Source organism: Nicotiana sylvestris, chromosome 1 (assembly GCF_000393655.2).
Source record: "Nicotiana sylvestris chromosome 1, ASM39365v2, whole genome shotgun sequence".
Lineage (NCBI taxonomy): Eukaryota > Viridiplantae > Streptophyta > Magnoliopsida > Solanales > Solanaceae > Nicotiana > Nicotiana sylvestris.
In genome coordinates this window covers 52732617-52758042 of record NC_091057.1, presented here as the reverse complement: position 1 = coordinate 52758042, position 25426 = coordinate 52732617, and the positions used below count along the sequence as shown (strand labels likewise).

The 25426-nt window shown below is 38.1% G+C and overlaps 3 protein-coding genes and 1 long non-coding RNA gene across 5 annotated transcripts; all 4 read left to right on the top strand.

Moving 5' to 3' along the window:
* Positions 1 to 1246: 1246 nt before the first annotated feature.
* Positions 1247 to 2939, top strand: LOC138879551 (uncharacterized). Its single transcript, XR_011402702.1, has 2 exons — positions 1247 to 1424; positions 1545 to 2939. It is a non-coding gene; the product is annotated as an uncharacterized lncRNA (long non-coding RNA).
* Positions 2940 to 10687: 7748 nt separating this feature from the next.
* On the top strand, positions 10688 to 11035 carry LOC138870089 (uncharacterized). Its single transcript, XM_070147662.1, has one exon. The coding sequence runs from the start codon at positions 10688 to 10690 to the stop codon at positions 11033 to 11035; it is 348 nt and encodes a 115-aa protein (XP_070003763.1).
* Positions 11036 to 12371: 1336 nt separating this feature from the next.
* Positions 12372 to 12698, top strand: LOC138870087 (uncharacterized). The gene has a single exon (XM_070147659.1). It carries the CDS (start codon positions 12372 to 12374, stop codon positions 12696 to 12698), a length of 327 nt encoding a protein of 108 aa, XP_070003760.1.
* Positions 12699 to 13117: 419 nt separating this feature from the next.
* On the top strand, positions 13118 to 25426 carry LOC104213877 (uncharacterized). 2 transcript variants are annotated; one of them, XM_009763436.2, is made up of 13 exons: positions 13118 to 13565; positions 15997 to 16180; positions 19696 to 19764; positions 19847 to 19945; positions 21034 to 21113; positions 21226 to 22048; positions 22196 to 22881; positions 23898 to 23982; positions 24132 to 24183; positions 24264 to 24313; positions 24674 to 24721; positions 24827 to 25015; positions 25097 to 25426. In XM_009763436.2, the coding sequence occupies exons 1-12, from the start codon at positions 13252 to 13254 to the stop codon at positions 25001 to 25003; spliced, it is 2667 nt and encodes an 888-aa protein (XP_009761738.1). In that variant the 5' UTR covers positions 13118 to 13251; the 3' UTR covers positions 25004 to 25015; positions 25097 to 25426. The 2 variants fall into 2 exon arrangements, with proteins under 2 accessions (XP_009761738.1, XP_070010093.1); XM_070153992.1 differs by lacking the exon at positions 13118 to 13565 and adding an exon at positions 14689 to 14778.

The window sequence follows — 25426 nt, the reverse complement described above, 5'->3', positions numbered from 1 at the left end:
TAAAGTTGTGATTGCCTATAAAATAACAAAAATGCTTCTAACTAAGAGACAACTTTTGTGATATCAATAAAACTTACAAGAAAAAATCAGTGGAATGAGGTATTTTACTGATAAAAAAAAATAATAAATGTAATATTCATGTAATTTAACAAGAAGGCATTAGTCCAACAAAAATCTAAGTAGGATGTTGTAACATTATTTTTATATCCAGTAACTAAGTAATTTCTAAAAAAATCTAACCTATTTCAAGAAAGGTAGAAAAATCTAACCTATTTCAAGAAAGAAGCTTGAAGCCATCATTTACCTAACTTGTCCTAAGTAAACCTGGCTCTGATACCATTTTTTAAGGATAAAAAGTTAAACTTTTAAAAATATATCTAAAAAATAATACTACACTTATTTTAATTTGTTTGTCTCAGTTTCACTTGATACAAAGTTTAATAAAGGAAGAAAACTATAATAACTTGTGATCTTAAATATGTCATAACATTTGTGTGGCTATAAAACTTTTAAAACTTATAGTCTTAAATAAGTTAGTAAAAAGTCACACTAGTAAATGCATAGTACTATGTACTTGCTAATTTAATAAAGAACAGATAATTTATTTGATTACTATATGATGTGTTTCCTTTGACTTTGTATAGATTTTGTTATACTTCTGCACACTATATTAAATAATAAAATAATAACTAATATTTATTAAAATAATATGATATATTAGATTATAATTTTATAAAATTAATATTCTGTCAAATTATTCGTGCATCGCACAAGTTCTAACACGAATTTGTAGAAAAATTTAACCTATTTCAAGAAAGGTAGAAAAATCTAACCTATTTGAGGAAAGGTGTTTGAAGACATCAATAACCTAACTTGTCCTAAGTAAACTTGACTCTGATACCATTTTTAAGGATAAGTGTAAAATGGCTAATCTTTTTGGCTTTCTGTGGAGTCCACCATGTGATGTGTCTTTTGGCTTCCTGTGGGGTCCACTATATGATATGTCTTTTGGTTTCCTTTGGGATCTACCATGTGATATGTCTTTTGACTTCCTATGGGATCCACCATGTGATATGCCAATTTACTTTGCCAGCAAATTGAACTTGGTAACCAAGTTTTGCCATTGTGCGGTAGAAGATTAAAATGCTACTGTAGCATTATTTGAGCCCAAGGCTTTGTTACTTATAAATAGAGGAGTTTTCCCTCAGTTGAAGAGACACCAATTCAAGAGATTTTCACTCTTGTCTTTCTTTCTCATCCTTTATTTATTAAGAGTAAATACTTATGTGAATCCTTTCTTTGGAATGATCTTGTAAGGTTATTCTCTTGGAGTATTTGGGATTAATTACAGTATTTACTCTAATTTTGTACTCTCTTTTGTGCTCTTGTTGTTCTAGCGAAATTGCTCTTCTCCGCTTGTGGACGTAAGTCACACTAACCAAAACACATTAAATTGGTGTCTTCTCTATCTGCTTTAATTTTCGTTATTATCAACTTGTATTGTCTTTGTTATTGTCATTGTAATATTATTTGCTATATTCCAGGCTATCCGAATTCCCGATCATAATAAATTGGTGTCAGAGCCGGATCTAACTGGGTTAGTTTAAATAGCAAAAAATGACTCTAACAAAAGACTTATGTTGAAAAATTTGACCAAAGTGCAAACTTCAAAATGTGGCAATTAAAGGCTATCCTAATTCAGGATAGCTTAGATTTTTTACTACAAGGAAAGAAAAAGAAGCCAGATAAAATGACGGATGGGGAGTTTACTGTCATAGACAAAAAAGGCAAAAGCAGGTATTGTTAATCTCTCAAATGAGGTTTTGTGTGAAGTTGTTGCAGAAAGCTCAACCAAAGGCATATGGAAAAAGCTGAAAATCCTATATATGAAAAGGACGATAGAAAATAGGCTTTACCTAAAGCAAAAACTCTACACGTTTCGTATGGCTGAAGGTACCTCTATACTTACACATCTTGATACTTTTGATTCCCTTCTTATAGATTTAAGTAATATAGATGTTGAAATCAAAGATGAGGATCAAGATGCGTTATTGCTTGTTACCAAGTCGTTTAAGCATATAAGAGATACTGTGCTTTATGGAAAGGATAATATCTCTTATAAAGATATCAAATGTATTTTGAAATCAAAAGAACAAATAGATAGAGATATTACTGGGAAAACTAGTGGGAACCAAGGAGAAGACTTGTTTATAAGAGGTAGATCCAATAAAAAAGATTTGAGTACTGAGAGACCTAAATCAAGGTCAAAATCCAGATACCAAAATGTCATGTGTAAATACTGTCATAATAATGGTCACATTATTTATGAATGCTTTAAATTGAAAAATAAAGAAAAGCAAATATAAAAGAAAAATAAGCACAAAAATACTGATACTTGTCACGACCCAAACCGATGGGCCGCGATGGGCACCCGGTACCTTACTCGACCGAGTACCAACGTAACATATCTTTCTTATTACACCATCATATACATGTGACATACGGGCCAAATATGCCAACATAATCATTTATAAACTCAAAACATAAGCCGACAAGGCCGTACAATCTTTCACGTATACGACATATGTCTACAAGCCTCTAGGAGTACATAAATGTCATAAAGGTCGGGATAAAGTCCCGCCATACCAGACAATACACGTGTAAATCATACTAACTAAACATGCCACTTCGAAGCAAATGGAGTGCACCAACATCTTCCGCGGAGCTGATAGCCTACTTGGAGGGCTCTCGACCCGTCTATCTGGACCTGCGGGCATGAAACGCAGCGTCCCCAGGCAAAAGGGACGTCAGTACAAATAATGTACCGAGTATGTAAGGCACATAAATAAATATATAAGAGACATGAAAGAGATATGGAGTACATGACTCAACCTGTAAGTCTGAATAACTTTGTAAATCATAAATTACTTTTAGCGTCATGCATATGCGTATGAATGTCATGTCGTGCATAGATACATGTTCATAATATCATCAGCCTCTGAGGGCATCCCATCATATCATATCGGCCACTGTGGGCAAAATCATCATCGTATACCAGCTGATCAGGTGGTAGTGCGTATATAACGCCATAACCATTCCCATATCCCATATATATATATATATATATATATATATATATATATATATATATATATACGCGTATATAACGCCGTTTAAATACATACCCATATATGTGTATATAACGCCGTTTGAATCATATTTCAGCCACTGTAGGCAACATCATCATCATATACCAGCTGATCAGGTGGTGGTGCGTATATAACGCCGTAGCCTTTTCCCATATCCCATATATATATATATATACATATATACGCGTAAATAACGCCGTCTTATTCATGGGTCAATGTACATGTATAAATGCATGAAATGCATATGAAATACGATAACAAAATCTCTTGGTACGCCATAAGACCATTGTACCTCTGATTAATATCATAAGCTCATTTTACGTATTTTCTGAGACCCATGAACAGACGATGGAATAATAAGACATATGGAAATTTAAGAACATAGGCACTTCTAATACTTCTATGAATAGAGTCATTCATGAAATTTGTGCATTTGCACGTTTCATTCGTATCGTATAGATCATGCCAAAAGAAAGAAGGGATAGCCTTAACATACCTAAATTAGGAGAACATCCGTATGATATTGTTAGAAAAGGTGGAGTGGATGGCTTTCTGTGATGAAATAACTTGACCAGTGACCTACGCTCACAATCCTTAAACATATCTAAATAGAATGATTTGTCTGGATTCATTCTCACAAAACCTATTTATCAAAGTGCCAAAAGTCACTGTATCACGAATTAGACCCTTGCTTTGAATATCCTCAAGTAACTCTAAAGCTTTCAGAAACTTTCTTGATATACAAAATCTCTTAATGATTATATTATATGTGATAACGTTTGGGACACACCCCTTTTCCACCATGACTTTGAAGGTTTCCCTCACATCATCAGAAGTTTTAAGCTTGCAAAGTCCATCCAACATTGTGTTATACATTCACCGTTTCAGAAAGTATCTCACTTCAAAATGAAAAGTTAAAAAGGTCATATAAATTTATTAAGGAACAACTTAATCTATGCATGTGTCAATTATAGGTCATTCTTTATAATGTGATGCCAACACACTTTCTAATACACCTGGAGCCTTTATAAATAATGAAATAAAATATGTGTTCCCTCTGCTTTTTGCATTCATGTTTTTCACCCTTGGCTTCCACGTTGGGAGGGCTCAAAACTTATCTAAAAGTTTATAATTAACTAACTAATCTTTCACAAAAATCATTAATTAACCAATTATCCATATAATTAATAATTATTTCAAATTACTTAGAATACTACTTACTATCATGGTCATGTGGTACCTTGTATGATACTAGTTTATAATTATCGGATATTAACGTTCGGCCCGTATTTTATCCCAAAATGTCAAATTTTGACGAAAATTCATTTTCTTCGATTTCCTTATCCTCTCACCTTCACGGATTTACTCCTCACTTGTTTGAAATAGCATAATCATTATAATTCCCAAATAATCTTTTCCTTGGACTGATGTCAATTACCTTACGACAAATTCAACGTGAAATACTACAGGGTGCAACACTGTCGTAACTTATTACTACAAAGTGCAACCTCACCATAATGTAATACTACAGGGTAGAATACCATCTTAATATTTTACTGTGGGACGTAATATTGACGTAATATTGTGGGGCGTAATAATACTGCCGAAGCAAGTGTAGTTGCTGATGAGATTGAGAAAATTATTTTTTAGCAACTAATAATAGTTTCAAATCTAACAATGAGTGGATTTTAAATTCGGGTTGTTCTTATCATATGTGTCCCAATCGAAATTTTTTATCACATATGAATCAATTGGAGGTGGAGTTGATTTGATGGACAACAATGATGCCTGCAAAGTTATTGAAAAAGATACAGTCTGAATCAAAATGCATGATGGTATGGTGGGAACTCTCACCGATATTAGACATGTTCCTGACTTGAAAAAAAATCTCATCTCTTTAGGCACCCTAGAATCTCTTGGGTGCAAGTACACAGGTGAAGATGAAGTTCAGAAAGTTTCTCATGGTGCTCTTGTGATTATGAAAGCACGCAAATATGATATGTTGTATACTCTATTGGGATCTACTGTTACAGGTGTTGTTGCAGTTTCCACATCAGATAAATCTGATTCTGACATCATCAAATTCTGCATATGCGATTGGGGCATATGAGCGAAAAGGGTCTTTCCATCCTCAGCAAAAGAGGTCTCTTATGTGGCCAAAGTACCGAAAATATGGAGTTCTGTGAACACTGTGTATTCGGGAAACAGAAAAGAGTCAGCTTCAAATCTCTAATAATTCATAAAAAAGGTACTTTGGATTACATTCATTCATATCTTTGGGGTCCTTCACATACCCCATCGAAAGATGGTGCCAAGTATAAGTTAACATTTATTAATGATTATTCAAGGAAAGTTTGTGTTTATTTCTTGAAAAATAAAAGTGATGTTTTCTTAACTTTCAAACAATGGAAAATTTTGATTGAGAAGCAAACAGGAAAACATGTTAAGCGGCTTAAAACAGATAATGGCTTGGAATTTTGTAATGATAAATTCAACGAATTTTGCAAGAATGAAGGAATTTCTCTACACGTACTGTGTGAATAATACATCAACAAAATGGTGAGGCAGAAATCTTTTGGAAAGGGCTTGTTGCATGATTTCAAATGCTGGGTTGACAAATGCTTTTTAGGCAGAAGCTTTCTCTACAACTTGTTATATTGTCAAATGTGCTCCTTCTACACTCTTGAACTTTAAGACTCCAGAGGAAATATGGTTAGGTGCTCCTGCTAATTATTTTGATTTAAAGATATTTGGTTGGCCTGTATACATGCATGTAAATGATGGAAAATTAGAGTCAATGGCTAAAAAGTGCATTTTCCTTGGATATGCATCTGCATAAAGGATACAGACTATGGTATCTTGATCCCATGATACTAAAATTTATAATTAGTAGATATGTAACCTTTGATGAATCCTCTATGTTACATTTCAGAAAAGAGTATTCTAGTTCTTGTAATACAGATAAAGGGAAGAGTACACTGAAGTAGGTGGAGGTTGAGATTGGCATTCCTTCTGAGCCAAGCTCATAAATTTTGGAGTAAAATATAGTTGAAACTCCTGAAGTTGAGCTAGAAGCTGAAATTACTAAAGTTGAGACTCCTGAAGTTGAACCAGATGAAGGGGAGTATTCTATAACCAAACATAGACCAAGAAGAGAAAGTGAACAACCATTAAGGTTAGGAGATTATGTTGCATTTGCTTTTTCAGCTGCACAAGAAACTGAAGAAATTGGAGAACCATCAAAATATTCAGAAGTAGCTTCTAGTGTTGATTCAGCCAAGTAAATGATTACAATGAATGAAGAAAATGAGTCTCTCCACAAGAATGGTACTTGGTCTCTTGTGAAGCCGCCATCAACCAAGAGAATTGTTGGTTGCAAATGGGTCTTCAAGAAAAAAATGGCATTCCAGGGGTTGAAGATGCGAGGTATAAGGCATGATTAGTTGTAAAGGACTATAGTCAGGTACAAGGAGTTGATTTTAATGATATTTTCTCACATGTTGTTAAACATAGCTTTATTCGTGTCTTGCTTGCCTTAGTTGCCATGTATGATTTGGAATAAGAATAGCTTGATGTTAAGACAACTTTCTTACATGGCAAACTTGAGGAACAAATATACATGCATCAACCAGAAGGATTTGAAATTGAAGGAAAAGAAGATCATGTTTGCTTGTTGAAGAAATCCTTGTATGGATTAAAGCAATCTCCAAGACAATGCTATAAACAAGTTTGATTCCTTCATGTAGGGTCATGGTTATTCGAGGAGCATGTATGATAGTTGTGTTTACTTTCGGAAGTTAAATGATGGTTCATTTGTGTACTTATTACTATAAGTTGATGACATGCTCATTGCTGTTAAGGATTTGGCAGAAATTTATAATTTGAAAAGTCAGCTGAAAAATAAATTTGAGATGAAAGATTTGGGGGCAGCTAAGAAAATCCTTAGCATGGAGATCAAAAGAGATCGAGGAGCAATAAGCTATTCCTGACCCGTAAGAAGTGCTTGGAGAAAGTCTTGGAGAGGTTTGGCATGAAAGATGCTAAACCAGTTAGTACATCTCCTGTTGCTCATTTTAAGTTATCAGTTGCTCAGTCACTACAGTAAAAGGAAGAAGAGAGGTATATAGCACATGTACCTTATTCTAGTGCAGCCGGCAGTATTATGTATGTAATGGTTTGTACACGTCTAGACATTTCACAAATAGTGAGCGTGGTAAGTTGTATATGGCTTGCCCCGGTAAAGCACATTGGTAGGATGTGAAATGGATTCTAAGATACTTGCGATGTACTTCAAACACATGTTTGGAGTTTGGGAGAAATACTAACACTTTGGTTGGTTTTGTAGACTTAGATTATGCAGGTGATCTTGACAAAACAATATCAGTAACATGCTATATATTTTGTATTGGTGGTTGCGCAATCAGTTTGAAAGCTACATTATAACATGTAGTAGCTTTATCTACTACCGAAACAGAACATATGGCAGTGGCCGAGGCGATCAAAGAAGCTTTATGGTTGAAGAGTTTATTTTGCTGAACTTAGTTTACACCAAGGTGGTATTACCATTTTCTGTGATAGTCAAAGTGCCATACACTTGACTAAAGACTAAATATATCATGAGAGGATGAAGCACATTGATATCAAGTATCATTTTATCCGGAAAACCATTATTGTTGGAAAAGTCTCTATTTAAAAGATCAACACCAGAGACAATCCTGCTGACATGTTTACGAAGCATCTTCCTATTGTTAAGTTAAAGCTTTGCGTGAACTTGATTGACATTTATGAAGAATGATTTGGTCCATTGGGGCTTTTAGGGAGAAGGTGAAACAAATTTACTATATTAGCCAAAATTAAGCCAATGTGAAGATTTGTAATATGGCCAATCTTTTGGCTTCCTGTGGGGTCCACCATATGATATATCTTTTGTCTTTCTGTGGGATCCACCATGTGATATGTATTTTGGCTTCCAACGGGGCCCACCATGTGCTATGACAATTTACTGGCAAATTGAACTTGGTGACCTAGTTTTGTCATTGTGTGGTGGAAGATTAAAATGGTACTGTAGCATTCTTTGAGCCCAAGGCTTTGTTACCTATAAATAGAGTAATTTCTCTTCAGTTGAAGATACACCAATTCAAGAGCTTTTCACGTTTGTCTTTCTTTCTCCTCTTTAATTTATTAATAGTATTTTGGAAAAGAGTTGAGTGTTGGAAAATACTTATGTGAACCCTTTCTTTAGAGTGATCTTGTGAGGTTATTCTCTTGGGGTATTTTGAATTAATTACAATGTTTACTCTAATTTTGTACTCTCTTCTGTACTCTTGTTGTTCTAGTGAAATTGCTTCTCTCTGCTTGTGGACACAGGTCTCACTGACCGAACCACATTAAATTGGTGTCTTCTTTATCTGCTTTAATTACCATTATTATCATTACATTATTTGGCTATATTCCACACAATTCGGGTTCCTGATCATAACAATAAGAAATTAAACTTTTTAAAATATATCTAAAAAATGATACTCTATTTATTTTAACTTATTTGTCTTAGTTTGACTCGATACAAAGTTTAATAAAGGGAGAAAACTTTTATAACTTGTGATCTTAAATATGTCATAATATATTTGTGGCTATAAAACGTTTGATACTTGTAGTCTTAAACAAGTCATAATATTTGTGTGGTTACAAAATCCCCCATTAAGGATATATTGGAATGTGCCAATTTTATTTTAAACGGATTAATAAGAAAGTAGTGCCAATCTTTTTTAAACGAAGTGAGTAGAGCATAACTATTGATAACTTGGAAAAAATAAAGATTTTTTCAAAGAAAGATTGAGAATTAGTTTTGAATTATTAGTCTTTCAAGACTTGTTTTCTCATTGTAATGAGAATCTTATGCCTCACTTCACAACTATTTACTAGTTCTTACTTAATAAGTGTTTGAGATGTCATCTTGATTTATTGATAATGATTAAAGAAAAGCCTTTTTAACTTTTTGTATAATAATTTTATAACTTTTAACTTTTACAAAGAATGTTTTTTATTTTTAGACTCTGATTGTTGGATAATAGGTAATCTCTATCGATGCATCTTTTAACTATTTTTGCCTGCTAATCCTCTTATATGTTTATTGGTTAGCTGCTAATTCTATGTCATTTCCTGGTTTTTTTATATCTGCATAAGCTGGTTCTAATAACGCTTTCTCTAATAACCTCTATTATTTTGTCGATTTCATATTTTTTTGTTGTTGTGTTAATATCTGATAATGCCTTCTGAAGTGTTATCTTCAACTCTTCTTTAGATACCTTGGATTTTTTTGATTAAGTTTTTTAAATAGTTCTCATTACATCCAACATACAAAGATTTTGTTAAATATTTAGGAGGCTCACTTTGATAAATTTAACGGATAAAATATTTTGAGGAATGTAGTTAAGGAATTGTTGTGTTAGTTAAATTGTTGCAATCTTTGTTCCTATTTGTTTATCCATCGTATTAGTGCACTTATAGTTGTAGAGTGTCTTTCTCTAGCTTGGTCTGTTGCCTTGTGTGTGTTAGTGATTCCCTTTAGTATGTCGTAGGTATAGTGGTTGTGGTCTGGGATGGTCGAGTAAGGTCATGTCCTCGGGGGGAGCGGGGGTGGGGCGGGAGGTAGGGCATGGGTTAGAGGGTGGGTCGGGAGGCAAGGGAGGTAAAGGGAACAAGGGTGTCTATAGGTTAAGAATCGGGTCATAGAACGTAGGTACATTGATGGGTAAGTCTATAGAGTTGGCGAAGATTCTTCAGAAGAGGAGGGTTAATATAACGTGTGTCCAGGAGACAAGGTGGGTAGGGTCAAGTGCGAAGGATGCGGACAGGTATAAACTTTGGTACTCAGGAGTCGAGAGAGGTAAGAATGGAGTGGGTATCTTGGTGGATAGGGAACTTAGAGAGTCTGTGGTCGAAGTTAGACGAGTGAATGATAGATTGATGGTTATTAAGTTGGTGGTTGGTGAGTACACCCTAAATGTCATTAGTGCCTATGCGCCGCATGCTGGCCTAGATGGGAGGTTAAACAGAGTTTCTGGGAGGGGATAGATGAGATTGTGCGCCAGGTTCCGCCTTCCGAGAAGCTATTCATAGGAGGAGATTTCAATGGTCATATTGGGGCGACCGCGGGTGATTATGGCGAGGTGCATGGAGGCTTTGGTTTTGGGGTGAGGAACGGAGGAGTTACCTTGCTGTCGGACTTTGCTAAGGCTTTCGGGTTGGTGATTGCGAACTCTAGATTTCCGAAGAGGAATGAGCATTTGGTTACTTTTCAAAATGCGGTAGCAAAGACTCAGATTGACTATCTCTTCCTCAGGAGATGTGACAGCGGGCTATGCAAGGACTGCAAGGTGATTCTGAGTGAGACACTCACGACGCAGCATAGACTCTTGGTGATAGACGTTGGTATTAGGTTAAAGAGGAGGAAATGGAATGCTCGGGGAACACCGAGAATCAAGTGGGGAGCCTTGACTAAGGATAAAGCCCAAAAGTTGTAGTGGCGGCTGTCGGCTATGGGTGCTTGGAGGAGCAGTGGGGACGCAAACACTATGTGGTCAGCAACAACAGACTGTATAAGGGCGTCTGCGAGAGAGGTATTAGAGGTCTCGACCGGTGTCTCTGGTGGGCATAAAGAAGACTGGTGGTGGAATGAAGTGGTCCAAGGTAAAGTGGAAGCGAAGAAGGCAACATACATGAAGTTAATGGGGAGCATATGTGTGGAGGAGAGGCGAGCATGCATGAAGAGATATAAGATAGCTAGGAAGGAAGCTAATTTATCAGTTAAGGAGGCTAAGACTGCGGCTTACGGTCGTATGTACGAGGAACTAGGGGAAAAGGGCGGGGAGAAGAAGTTATTCTAGCTGGCCAAGTTGAGAGAGAGAAGGCTCAGGATTTGGACCAAGTGAGATGCATCAAGGACGAAGATGGTAGGATACTGATAGAAGATACCCAGTTTAAGAGGAGATGACAGACTTACTTCCATAAACTTCTGAATGAAAAAGGGGATCGGGATATTGTGCTAGGCGAATTGGAGCATTTCGAGAGTCACCGTGACTTCGGGCACTGCGTTGAGGAGGCTGTGGGGGCTATACATAAGATGAGTAGGGGCAGAGCAACCGGGCAAGACGAGATTCTGGTAGAATTTTAGAAGTGTATAGGGAGAGCAGGTTTGGAGTGGTTGACTGGGTTGTTTAATGTTATTTTTAAGGCGAAGAGAATGCCGAATGAGTGGAGGTGGAGTACGATGGTTCCATTGTATAAGAACAAAGGTGATATCCAAAGTTGTAACAATTATAGGGGTATCAAATTACTCAGTCAAACCATAAAAGTATGGGAGAGGGTCATTGAAGAGAGGGTGAGGATGACAATGCCTGTATCCGACAACCAGTTCGGGTTCATGCCGGGTCGTTCTACCACAGAAGCTATACACCTTGTTAGGAGATTGGTGGAACTGTACAAAGAGAGAAAGAAGGGCACATGGTGTTTATTGACCTAGAGAAAATGTATGACAAGGTTCCTAGAGAAGTTCTCTGCAGATGCTTGGAGACAGAAGGTGTGTCGGTTCCCTATATTATGGCGATTAGGGACATGTATGATGGGGCTAAGACTCGGGTTAGGATAGTAGGAGGCGACTCTGAGCATTTTTCGGTTGAGATGGGGTTACACCAAGGCTCTGCGCTCAGTCCGTTCTTATTCGCCATGGTGATGGATGCATTAACAAACCATATTCAAGGGGAGATGCCATGGTGCATGCTATTTGCCGATGACATAGTTCTGATTGATTAGTCACGAGCCGGTGTTGACGAGAGACTAGACGTTTGGAGACAGAATCTTGAGTCTAAAGGTTTCAAGCTGAGCAGAACAAAGACGAAATACTTGGAGTGTAAGTTCAGCACTAAGCCGGGGGAAGTGGGCGTGGATGTGAGGCTTGAATCACAGGTTATCCCAAGTAGAGGTAGCTTCAAGTACCTTGGGTCGGTTATCCACGGGGGAGGGGAGATCGATGAGGATGCCACACACCGTATTGGGATAGGATGGATGAATTGGAGGTTAGCATCCGGAGTTTTGTGTGACAAGAGAGTGCCAACGATACTCAAAGGTAAGTTTTATAAAGCGGTGGTTAGACCGGCCATGATGTATGAGACTGAGTGTTGGCCTGTTAAGAACTCACATATCCAAAAATTGAAAGTAGCAGAAATGAGGATGTTGAGGTGGATGTGCGGGCACACTAGGATGGACAAGATTAGAAATGATGATATTGGGGAGAAGGTGCACATGGCTCCCATTGATGACAAGATGCAGGAAGCGAGATTCAGATGGTTCAGATATGTACAGAGGAGAAGCCCAGATGCTCCAGTAAGGAGGTGTGAACGATTGGTTGTGGAGGGCACGAGAAAAGGTAGAGGGCAGCCTAAGAAGTATTGGGGAGAAGTGATCAGGCAGGATATGACGAGGCTTCAGATTTCCGAGGACATGACACTTGATAAGAAGTTGTGGAGGTCGAGTATTACGGTTGTAGGCTAGGAGGTAGTTGAGTCTTGCGTTACCTTGTATTGTTGTGAGCCTAGTGTGATAGGGTTTTTGTCTGAAATAGCTAGGGGCATTGTCGTGTCTTACTATTTTCTCTTTTCGGTGCAAGACCTATTTACTAGCCGTCATTTTTGTTTTGCATTTTTCCTTCTACATTTTATGTTCTTATTTTTCCTATGTTCTCTGTGGTGAAACTAATATTCTCTCCCTTTTGTTTTTCTTATTATCTTGAGCCGAGGGTCTTCCGGAAACAACCTCTCTACTTTTTCGGGGCAGGGATAAAGTCTGCATACATATTATCCTTCTCAGATCCTACTTATCCCAGATCCCACTTATCGGATTTTAGTGGGCTGTTGTTGTAGTTAAGGAATTATTTTAACGGATAATTCATAAGGACAATATTTGTCATTTTGTTTTTCTTTTTTTTCCTTCCCAAACTACAAGTACGGACTTCCAAATTTTTTCTGTCTGAATTCCAAAACTTTCTGATAACTTCACTTTAGCCGGAAAAACTTCTTCCGATCCACACCCATTTCGCGGCACAACAATGGAACCACAGTATAATCCTAACCGGCAGCAGCATCAGAGAACCTTCGCCGGCGCCGGCGCCACCGGCGGAGGATCTTTACATATGGAAACTCCAAGACATCAACCGACTACAACACAATTACAGTCGCAACACTCCGATAAGGACCGAACAAGCAATGAACTTCGAGCATTGGATTGTAACCTTACATCCCTTTGTGATCATATTCAATTAGAAGGCTTCAATAATGGCTCATTTTCTGATGTCATTGTTCAAGCTATGGGTTCTACTTATCACCTTCATCGCTTAATCCTTTCACGCAGTTCCTATTTCAGGTTCTTTTTTCGCCTTTTTGGGTCTCTTATTACACCCTTTAATCCCATTCTTGGTGGGGTTCTTGTGTTTTAGTGTAATTTTACTTGCATTGCTTGTTATCAGTTAAACTTTCTGTAATTTGTTTCACTTATGGCTATTTTGCTGAAGGTGTGATGGTTTTGGTGGGTCTTTTCTGCTAATTATCAGTTGGAAAGCACAAAATTGTATCAGTTAGAGAGTTAAAAAAAATTCATTGTTGGTGGTTTTTTGTTTATGTTTAGTATAATTTCACTTGCATTGGTAGTTATCAGTTAAATGTTAATGAAGTATAAAACTTTCTGTAATTTTGCTTCACTAATGGCTATTTTGCTGAAGGTTTGATGTTTTTCGTGAGTTTTTTTTTCCTGATGTAATTCGGTTTGGCTCTCATTGGGATAATTGTCTGTTTGGCAAGCACAAAACTATACCAGTTAGAGAGTAAAAACTTTCATTTCTTGGTGGGATTTTTTGTGTTATAGTGTAGATTTACTTGCATTGACAGTATCAGTTAGAGAAGTACAAAACTTTCTGTAATTTTGTTCACTAATTCATATTTTCAGAAGGTTTGCTGTTTTTGGTGGGTTTTCTCTGATATAATTTAGTTTGGTTCTCATTGATAATTATCAGTTAAAAGAGTATGCAACTTCTGCAGTTTTTAGTTTAGGACTTCTATTCTCAGTTTTGGGTCTCCCATTACATTCTTTTAACTCCATTCCTGGTGGGGGTTCTTTCTTTTTGTTTTTTATCATACGATTTGGTTGGCTTGCATTGGTAATTCAGTTGGAAAAGTACAAAACTTTCTGTTATTTTGCTTCATTAATGGTCATTCTGCAGAAGGTCTGATGTTTTTTAGCTGGTTTCGTAGTGGTTTCTCTCAGTATCTATTGCTTCATGCATACAAAAATCACCGACACTTTCTACTTAAAGAATCGCAATAGTTTTTTTCTTTTGAAATTTGAATACGAATTCTCTAACATTCTAAAAGTACTTTTAACAAAAAACGTGATTTACATTACAATTAATGTAGTATCTAAATATGTAATCTTTATTTCAGAAAAGCTATAAAATTGATGTATCTGATTTCACACCGAAATTAGATGTGTGAACCCTCATACTCAAAAGTTTGTAGTTCTTTTTGGGACGGAAGGAGTAATAACTAGAGAGTTGCTGCTTTGACACCGACATAGCACAGCGGTAAAGTACTAGCTTCATGTATTTATAACTGATCTTGCACCCCTTGCACAGTTGCACTTGTTCCAGTTCAAGTTTACTCAAGGTCCTCAATGTATGTTTCTTGTAATCATCTAATTAGCAACATCCACATGGTTAGTATTTGTAATTGAAGACTGCATGTTCTCTGGTGTCACTATTGCATGTTTGATGACTGGCTACATGCTAACTACAAAACTTACCATCCTGGCAAATTAGGGTCATGTAGATGAACTCGTACCTTTTGTATCCCTAATCACAGAAATCTCTTAGTGTATGCCTGCATGTAGAAGTGCCAAGTTCATTTTGTATGTTGTCCTAATAAGACACCTGACTAATGCCTACTGGAATGGGCCATCCACCTCCAAACATGAGGCTGGCAGTTTGAGTCACCAAAGGAGAAAGAGGTTTGGGGTTTACCACATTAAAAAGAAAAACAGATGGATTGCAAATTCTTTGGGATGGCAATGAGTGGAAATAATAAACCCTCTGTAACATAGAATGGTGGTACAAAACAGATGGTTTTGCACTGACCTAATTGTGTATAATTATGGAATGCTAGAGCTAGAACACGAAGTAGGTCTAAAAAGCAGTGTTGTGACATTATGCGATAGAAAAAGTAACCAGAAGGCTACTTTAACATCTTACAGAAGGTGGTTTCTTTTACTAAATTTGATGTTACTCAAATTTTTGTGATGTTGGGAATTCTTAGATTCAAAAAATAACTAACAAGTGCTGCATCTCAAAGCATCTTTCTTAGGGCTATCACCATCTTTATTCCTTCTCCGCTTCACTTTCAAAGAAACAAATACATGACAAAAGATTTTAGTATCAATGGGCTTAGTTCAATGAACCATTATTGCAGCATTTACTGCTGCCCTTCTCAACCATTTTCAGATTTATTACTCCTCGCACCCTGCATAACTCTGTCAACTTAATCCAGTTATAGGAAAGTGAAGTTGCTTTAGTTTGGTACACCTTCTTTTGTAAGGGTAGTTTGGTACACCGTAAATACTCTAAATAAAAATTTTGACTGGGTTTGCACATAGTTACTATGCCTCAAAAGTATGTAGTTGGCTGATATGTTTATTTACTTTCTCTGCCTTCATATCTGGCTGCATTTATACAAAAATACTACTTGTCTTTGCATACAGGAAACTGTACCTTCTTGAAGTCAACTTTATGTGCTTGTTTGATGAACAGGAATATGCTTCAGGGACCATGGAAAGAAGCCAAAGCTCCAGTTTTAACCTTGACAGTTGATGATAGCAATGTTAACGGGGAGGCTATTGCAATAGCTTTAGCATATCTATATGGACACCATCCAAAGCTTAACGATAATAATGCATTCCGTGTTCTTGCTGCTGCATCCTTTCTTGATCTTCAGGTATGAAATGTGAAAACATTTATGGCTACCAATCAGTCTTGTGCTCTGGATAATCGCCTTTGGTTTAGTCTAGTAAAAGGGACGGAAACATGATTATTTTAACAAGATGCATTGTGGAAAACTTCTGTACATTGTTTCAATGAAAGTGATTTTCTGTTTATCAAATGTCTGTCCTGCGTGCATTTCCTGCATTATGATCATTTGCAGCTACTCTTCTGACTTCTAAGGATATCTTGAAATCAATTAGAAGTGTTTTATTAAAAAAAAATTGTTTTCATTCTACTGTCTCTTAGATACCAGTTTGCTGTATTTCTTGATTATTCTGGTCTAACTTAAGTTTTTAGTTCTTCCCAATGTTTCATTTTAAAGTTTCTCATGAGGAAAAAGGATTCATAAACATAGCCAGGTTTTTCTTGTGAAAGTAGAAGTAACTACAACAACAACAACATACCCAGTAAAATCCCACTAGTGGGGTCTGGGGAGAGTAGAGTGTACGCAGACCTTACCCCTACCCCGAAAAGAGCAGAGAGGTTGTTTCCAGGAGGCTCTCGGCTCAACAGGAGAGGCAATAATATCAGAAAAGAAACAAGAGAAAAGACATGTAACAACAAAAGATACCAAAAAGAAAATAACCACAACGAATAAGTGAAAGGACAATAACACAAAACTATGCAAAACAACAATGTGAATACAACAAAGACAACTAACGAACCTAAACGAAACTCTATCAGACTACCTGGTACAAAGAGGGAAGAACACTCGACTACCCCTAGCCTACCACCCTAATGCTCGACCTCCACATATTCCTATCAAGAGCCATGTCCTCGGAAATCTGAAGCCGCGCCATGTCCTGCCTGATCACCTCGCCCCAATACTTCTTAGGCCGCCCTCTGCCTCTTCTCGTACCTGCCAAAGTCAATCGCTCACACCTCCTAACCGGTGCATCTAGGCTTCTCCTCTGCACGTGTCCGAGCCATCTAAGTCGCGCTTCCCGCATCTTGTCGTCCACGGGAGCCACGCCCACCCTTTCCCGACTTATCCAGCTTAGTGTGCCCACACATCCATCTCAACATCCTCATTTCTGCTACTTTTATCTTCTAGATATGTGAATTTTTGACTGGCCAACACTCAGCTCCATACAACATGGCCGGTCTAACCACCACTTTATAGAACTTATCTTTGAGTTTCGATGACACATTCTTGTCACACAGAACTCCAGACGCTAAGCTCCATTTCATACACCCCACTCCAATACGATGCGTAACATCCTCGTCGATCTCCCCATCTCGTTGGATAATTGACCCTAAGTACTTAAAACTTTCTCTCTTGAGGATGACCTGTGAGTCAAGCCTGACTTCCACATCCGCTTCCCTCGTCACGTCGCTGAACTTACATTCCACGTATTCTGTCTTAGTCCTACTCAACTTGAAACCTTTACACTCTAAAGCTTGCCTCCATACCTCCAAGTCTCCCATTAACGCCGCCTCGCGTCTCATCAATCAGAACTATATCATCAGCGAACAACATACACCATGACACCTCTCCTTGGATATGGTGTGTTAGTGCGTCCATCGCCAGAGCAAAAAAGAACGGACTGAGCGCAGATCCTTGGTGTAATCCCATAACCACCGGAAAAGGCTCTGAGTCACCTCCTATAGTCCTAACCCGAGTCATAGCTCCATCATACATATCTTTTATCGCCCTAATGTAAGCCACCGACATACCTTTCACCTCCAGACACCTCCAAAGGACGTTCCTAGGGACCTTGTCATATGTCTTCTCTAGGTCAATAAACACCATATGCAAATCCATCTTCCTATCCCTGTATAGTTCCACCAACCTCCTGATAAGGTGGATAGCTTCCGTAGTAGAACGGCCCGGCATGAAGTGGAAGTGGTTTCCGATATAGACACCGCCTTCCTTATCCTCCCTTCCACCACCCTCTCCCAGACTTTCATGGTATGACTTAGTAACTTGATACCCCTATAATTGTTACAATTCTGGATATCCCCTTTATTCTTGTAAACCGGAACCATTGTACTCCACCGCCACTCATCAGACATCCTCTTTGTCCTGAAGATAACATTAAACAACCCAGTCAGCCACTGCCCTACCCGCATATCTCCAAAACTCTACTGGAATCTCGTCAGGTCCGGTCGCTTTGCCCCGACTCATCTTACCCATCAACCTTAATGCACCTATAATACCTAAAGTCTCGGTGACTCTCGGAGTGCCCCAATTGCCCTAACATGATGTTTCCATCCCCTTCTTCATTCAGATGTTTATGAAAGTACGACTGCCATCTTTGCTTAATCTGGGCCTCTTCCATCAATACTCGACCGTTCTCGTCTTTGATGCACCTCACTTGATCCAGGTCGCGTGCCTTCTTCTCTCTCGCTTTGGCCAACCGAAATAACTTCTTATCCCCACCTTTGCCCCCAAGTTCCTCATAAAGCTGACCAAAAGCAGCAGTCTTATCCTCTGTGACCGCTACTTTCGCCTATTTCCTAGCCTTCTTATATCTTTCTCTGTTCGCTCTCCTCTGATCCTCGTCGGTGCTCTCTACTAACTTAATGTGCGACACTTTCTTGGCTTCCACTTTACCTTGGACCACGTCATTCCACCACCAGTCGCTTCGATGCCCGCCATAATAGCCTTTCGAAACTCCCAACACCTCTCTTGCTGCCTCCCTTATACAGTCTGTCGTCGCCGTCCACATAGCGCTAGCGTCCCCACCACTCTTCCAGGCACCCATATTTGTCAGCTGCCCCTCCGACTCTAGCGAATTATCCTTAGACAAAGCTCCCCACCTGATCCTCGACGGACCCCGTACAAACCTCTTCTTCCTCTTCATCAAAATACCGACGTCCATCACTAGGAGCCTCTGTTGAGTTGCGAGGTTCTCACTCGGGATCACCTTGCAATCCTCGCAGTACCCCCTATCACACCTTCTGAGGAGGAGATAGTCAATTTGAGTCTTAGCCACCATACTCTGGAAAGTAACCAAATGTTCCTCCCTCTTCGGAAACATAGAGTTCACGATCACCAACTCAAAAGCTCTAGCGAAAATAGAAGTAACTAGAGTATCAAAAATGATCGAACCAATTATTATTTTTTTCTTAATCCAATCAAAGTTCCACATACAGTCTCAAGAATTCCTAGGTTAAAGGCATGACCTGAATGTAAAGAACACTTGAAAAATGTCCTCAATTTTGATGATGTCGGGAGCCCTATATCAAGAGTCATGAGTTCTTATATCTTCCTGTTATAATTTTGGTCCAAAGTAGACATGTCTCCCTCTGTAGATGGTTGGATTTTTGGGAGGTTTGATGTACAATGCCATTGCACCTTTTGTAAAGCTGACCCCATCTTGGTGTGTTATCAATAGTTACTTTGATTTATCGACCCCCAAAAAAAAAGATCTGCCTGAATTTGCTGAATGATGTGTCCAATCCTTTGCTCGATAATCAATATTCTTCCCTGGCATAACATTACAGATTTAAAATTTCATGCAGGATTTATGTGCAATATGCACAGACTTTATCATATCCGAGTTGTGGACGTCAAATTTCTTAACATACCAGGTTAGATTGCTGTTCGATATTTTTATACTTCATCATCCGTACGTTCATGTATTTTACTGATCACATTGTTGTGGAGGTTTAGGTGTTCGCAGAACGCCAAGATTATGGCATACATGGTGAACGAGTGAGAAATGCTTGTTGGGGATACCTTTGTCAAAGTGGTGCCGTGGAGTTGAAAGAGGTAACTATTTGAAAACATTCTAAGGTTTTAATCAGTGAATAGTGGAAGTTACAACAGCTTTGTCTTTTCTCCCTTTATTTAAATCACAACAGCTTTTGTCTTTTCTGGAGGCGTATTTTACAAAGCTTAGCAGGAACTCTGTTGCACCACATGTATTTGTTTAACCAACTTTAGTTGTGGCGTGTGTTCAGGAGAAACTAAGCTAGCATTTGGACATAGATTTGGTTGAAACTTGAAAAAAGAGTTTTTGAAGGTTGAAAAGTAATTTTTGAAAGTTAAAGTTGTGTTTGGACATGCATTTTATTTGAAAAAATGTTGAAGTTTTGTGAGTGGAAGAAAAAATTTCACAAGAGTTGAAGTTTTGTGTGTAGAAGAACTTGAATCCTTTTTTAATTTTTTTCAAAAACTAATCATATTCCATGAACAAACAATGTTTTCAATTTTTTTTTGAAAAAAGCAGCCAAAATTTACGGCCAAACTGGAGCTTGTTTCTCTAGAAAAGACGCTTCTGTTCCTAATTTATTGCAACTGATCAGTAAAGTCCTCTCTCATTGTGCATGTGAGAGCTTTCAGTTATTCCAAAATCTTATGAACCTCTTTTTGATCGGAACTATTTATGAAGGAACTATGTTTTTACAAAACTGCATTTTCACTCCAAGGTGTTAAGATGGTGTATATGCAAGGGCTAAGTGGTACATGTTTTTCTGTGTTGAATTGCTGTCATGTAAATGCCTTCTTTTCAACATGATGCAACTTGAGGAAGCAGTTTTATCTTGAAATGCAATCTGTGAAATGACAATGCAAAAGATCTACAGCAGTCTCTTTTCAAACATTTCACATACATGGGGATTTCTGCATATCTTCTGACATGGCCATATTTCCTTTTTTAGTGCCTTTGCTAAAGCAAGTTACCTGGCTTCCCGTCCTTGCCACTGTAAATAAGCATGTGGAGACCTTGCTTAGTTATTAAGATAATTCCTGATTCTGCAGTTCAATTTCTCGTATGCATGATTCTCTTTCTTATTTGAGTTATGATGAAGGCCATGAGATGATAACTAGTTGGCCTGTTATCCTCCTGTCAATACCAGGTCCTTCCGAAGCTCTCTGCTCCAACGCTAAATGCACTACTGACCTCAGACGAGTTATGGGTCCCTACCGAAAAGAAACGGTGAGAACTGTGGCTGCTTTTTTGTTTAGACTGGCTAAAGTGACATTTGAAATTTGATTTTAGCATGATAACCCTTTCCCTATCTTGGTTTTCTGCTTGCAAATTTGAGCAGGTTTGAACTAGCTTTATATACACTTCTTGCAAAAAATGCTTTTTGCAAGGCAGAACATCATGAAGAAGAAAATCCTAGTTCTGGAGTTGGAACAAGTACAGTTTCTGATATTCCCAGAATAGCGCCAAAGAATTTAACTGATTACAGAAGGGTGGAATCTGAACTAGGACACCTAAGCTTAATAGATGGAGTTGATGGTTGTAATACATCTCAAAATATCTTGGTTGAGCTTGCAGATTGTGGTGTTGATTCGCTCACTGAGGTAACTAACTCTAAACAAAAGATGCAAGAATCAGCATGTCTTCAGTCAGACTCGGAGTCAAGATACCCATGCAGCAGTGGACATCCTTCATCAAATAACTCGTTCTTATTCACTGATGACGTCAGGTCTTCATGTTCTTATATTGAAATGCCCATTAATGCTGGAGCTAGTGGATTAGGGGGCAATGGTATGGCTGTGGAAGGGCCATCTGAAGAAGATTCATGCTATCAATTGAATAACAACAGTTGGCTTTGTGGGGATCAGAGGAACTTCTCTTCAATGGGCTCATCCTGTAATTTGATGATACCAAATGAATGGGAAAGATGCAATTTCACTCCTCTATCTTGGGGTGGTAGAACTGTGGGCCGGAGAGAAGTCAAAACTTGTCTAAAGGCACATTCCGGAGTAAGTAGAGAAGATTACGATGCCTTTGCGAACGTTTTCGAGGGTGGCTCACTTTTATATTGTAACATGTCATTTGATGCACTTCTTAGTGTGAGAAAACAACTTGAAGAAATGGGGTTTCCTTGCAAAGCTGTGAACGACGGGTTATGGCTGCAGGTCTGTAACCATTTTCATCCCCAATTTGCTTTTCTTTTATATGTTTGATAGCTTACAGAATAGTCTGCCCTTCGTCATTCCTAACCATATCAGATTTCTTATTTCCTAATTTAATTGTGCTTTTAAAACTGCTTGTGTATTTTGCAGATTCTCTTAAGTCAACGGGTGCAAGAAATTGGTGCTGACACTTGCAAAAATTGCTGTCTTGTGAGTATGGAATGTGCTTGTCGGCAGCCATTTGGACATTCACGTGGAACTACTGGATATTACATGCCAGAGCATGATCAGAGTAATCAATCCAACAATATAGGAAATATGTATGTCACTGACTCGCCTCACAGGGAAGGAAGTGGCATGTTTAGGCCTGTTCGTGTTCATGTTCGGGGCCCCATTGATGGGCTAGCCGGTATTGGGCGTGGAACTACATTTGTACCTGCAGTCGCTTGGCCTCCAACTCGTTTTGTTTTCTCTCGTGTACCACTTGGTATGGGCAACCGGAACTGTCAGCAGTCTCCTGCCAATGATGACTCAGAAAATAGAGCAGAACAGAGCGGGGATCTTGCTGGAGATGGATTAACTGCTTTGGTTGGGCTTAGCCAAGAAGGAAGCAGTAGTGCTAATATTCATGTTGAACGGGTAGAAAGGGGATATGAGACAGAACCGCAGAACAGACTAGTAGGATCACCAACTGTTGGCCCAAGTTCAAGCAGTATTTCCCCCCAGATGCTAGACTCGTCTGGACATGCAATGGGAATAGAGTGGGAGAATGGAAATACTTCTATATCATTGGATATGAAAACACCTTTAAGTCACTTTCCTCCCTTTCGGTTTGGGTACGTTATTCTTTCTGCTATGTTTGGTTGACATTTGACTTCTACATAAGGTCAATACTTTGTATGCAGAATATGTTCTGCAGATTAGGTTCTGCACACTTATCTTTGTTTGTTAAATCCTTGGAAGTGTCAATTTTTTTAGCTCCTGACCAGGTAATTTGTCAACCTTGAGAAGAAGAAGTTCTATACTCACTATTCACTATTCACTTTTCATAAAGAGACAAATATAGCCAACATTCTTGAATATTCTTTTCATTATAGTGGAAGATGAAGCATAACCAGTTACCAATAAAATAAAGAAAAGGATGAAGTATAACCAGTTCATATTTTGTATTAAGGTGGACCTTTCCATATGATTTAGAAACTGCCCATATGATCTGTTGGTTCATAACTGCAAATAAAGCTGTCTCTCTGTCCACCATGTGTCCACCTTTCAACTCTCAAATATATGGTGCCATATAAGGGACCACACTACAAATTTCTTGTGGAAATCTTCAAGAAAATTCACATAGTTCTTTCATGTGATAAAGATGTACCTTTTCCCCCCGAAAGAGATGCAATTATTTGGCACAAAAACATGTACCTTTTGCCCTTTGCAAGATGCAACCCCTTGAATTTCCTGAAAGTGTTTGCTTACCTTTTTGTGACCAACAAATTGATAGTTGAGACGGGGAGATCCTTATGTGCCTCTCAATGTTTCTTTCTTCAGATAATGAAATCCATCCTTAATCAATCTCTCAAATTGCAGAAATCTCAATGTCGTGATATTGGTCTTGCAATAGCAGAACTCTTTGTTTGGTGTGAATTTCCTTCTAATTTGTGTTCTGAATATGGTGTCCTCTTTGTGAGAATAGAATCCTTTTTTTTTTCTCTTTATGACCCAAAAAAAGTGTATACTCCAACAACAGCGCCCATGGCCTAATGGCCACTCGTGGGATTATACTGGGTTTGTTGTTGTTGTTGTTGTTGTTGTTGTTATGACAAAGGTGTATACTTACACCTGAATTGCTTCACAGGGTTGAGTTTCACGATGTTCTTAGGCTTATTGATGGCCAAGTCAAACACTCTCCTGAATTCTTTTATGCTGGTTCCTTATGGAAGGTTTGTGGATCTTTCAACCCTTTATTGCATTTCAATACTCACATCTTTCTTAGGGGAAATGTAAATTATTTCGTGTGTGCTCTTCACGAGATTTTTGCTATTGCAACCAATAAGGAGTAAATGAAAATCTGGTCTTTTGCATCCTCTAGGTTAGTGTACAGGCTTTCAGTGATGAAGACCCTCAGGGACGCCGAACACTTGGTAATATTGTATTCCTCCAAATTGTCTGCATGATGATAATAGACCTCTTTTGTAACTATATTGGTATGTTGTTTTCTCAGGGCTATTTCTTCATCGAAGGAAGGCAGAAATAGCTGATCCAGTTAGAAAGGTGAACTTTTCCTTTGTAATTTCATGAGCAAATTGAAGTTACTTTTAAGTGTGGAACAGCATGTTATTTTCTAATACTTAATCCGGACCAAAAGTCCAAAACCATTCATGAACATATATTATCAAAAGAAGAAGAAAAAACCATTCTTGAACATATATGTGTGTGTGTGTGTGTGTGTGTGTGTGTGTGTGTGTGTGTGTGTATGAAGTCTGGAGCTGCTAATTAATTGGAATGTTTTATACAAGTAAAATATGATAGGTCCTTCTCCTCCTCCTTTCCCTTCTCTCTTGTTTTCAATAAAGTTGTAAGTTAACATTGATTTCTCTGTCCATGATGATCTTTTCTGTATCGTGTATTCAGGTGCAAATGTATGTCGATTCCCGTGAAAAGGTTACTTCTAGATATCAGGTGAACTTACAAAGGCTAAGATTTAATGCTTTTATATTGGTATCTTCTCCAGAATATCATGTTGAAACCGCTTTTATTTTTACTGTCAATAATTTGGTAAACCAGTTGATATGTCCATCAAAGAGAGAAGTGATGGTGTTAGGAAGCTTCAAACAAACTGGAACACTTCTCCCAAAAGCTCCCAAAGGATGGGGCTGGCGCTCGGCCCTGTTATTTGATGAAGTAGCCGACCTTCTCCAAAATGGAGCATTGCGCATAGCAGCTGTTGTACAACTCATTTGATTATTCTAAGAGGTAAACGAAAGTTGCCTGCTACTTTTTCTACTTTTAAACTGTCTTACAAGAAATTTTAATGCATTCGCTTGCCTTTTTCAGATGCATCAACTAAACGACATATATTCTGAAACTGAAATTTTGGGGTTCATATTTTTGGTCCAAGTTGGTTTCTTTGAATGCCAATCTTGTATCAGTTTGATTCAGAAGTTGTAGTTGAATGAAGAATATATATTATATCCATTGTACTTGGGATTTAGAGTGGAAGGGGGGAAAAGGGAGGTGCGGGCGACTGCCTTCCCTTGATGTATGTACATATTGACTATATATAATTGCAGAGTATTACCATTAGGCAATTAATACATGTAAATCTGTGTATTTTTTAACACTATCAAGTCATTTTTACATGTTATAACTAACTAGTTTTATCTA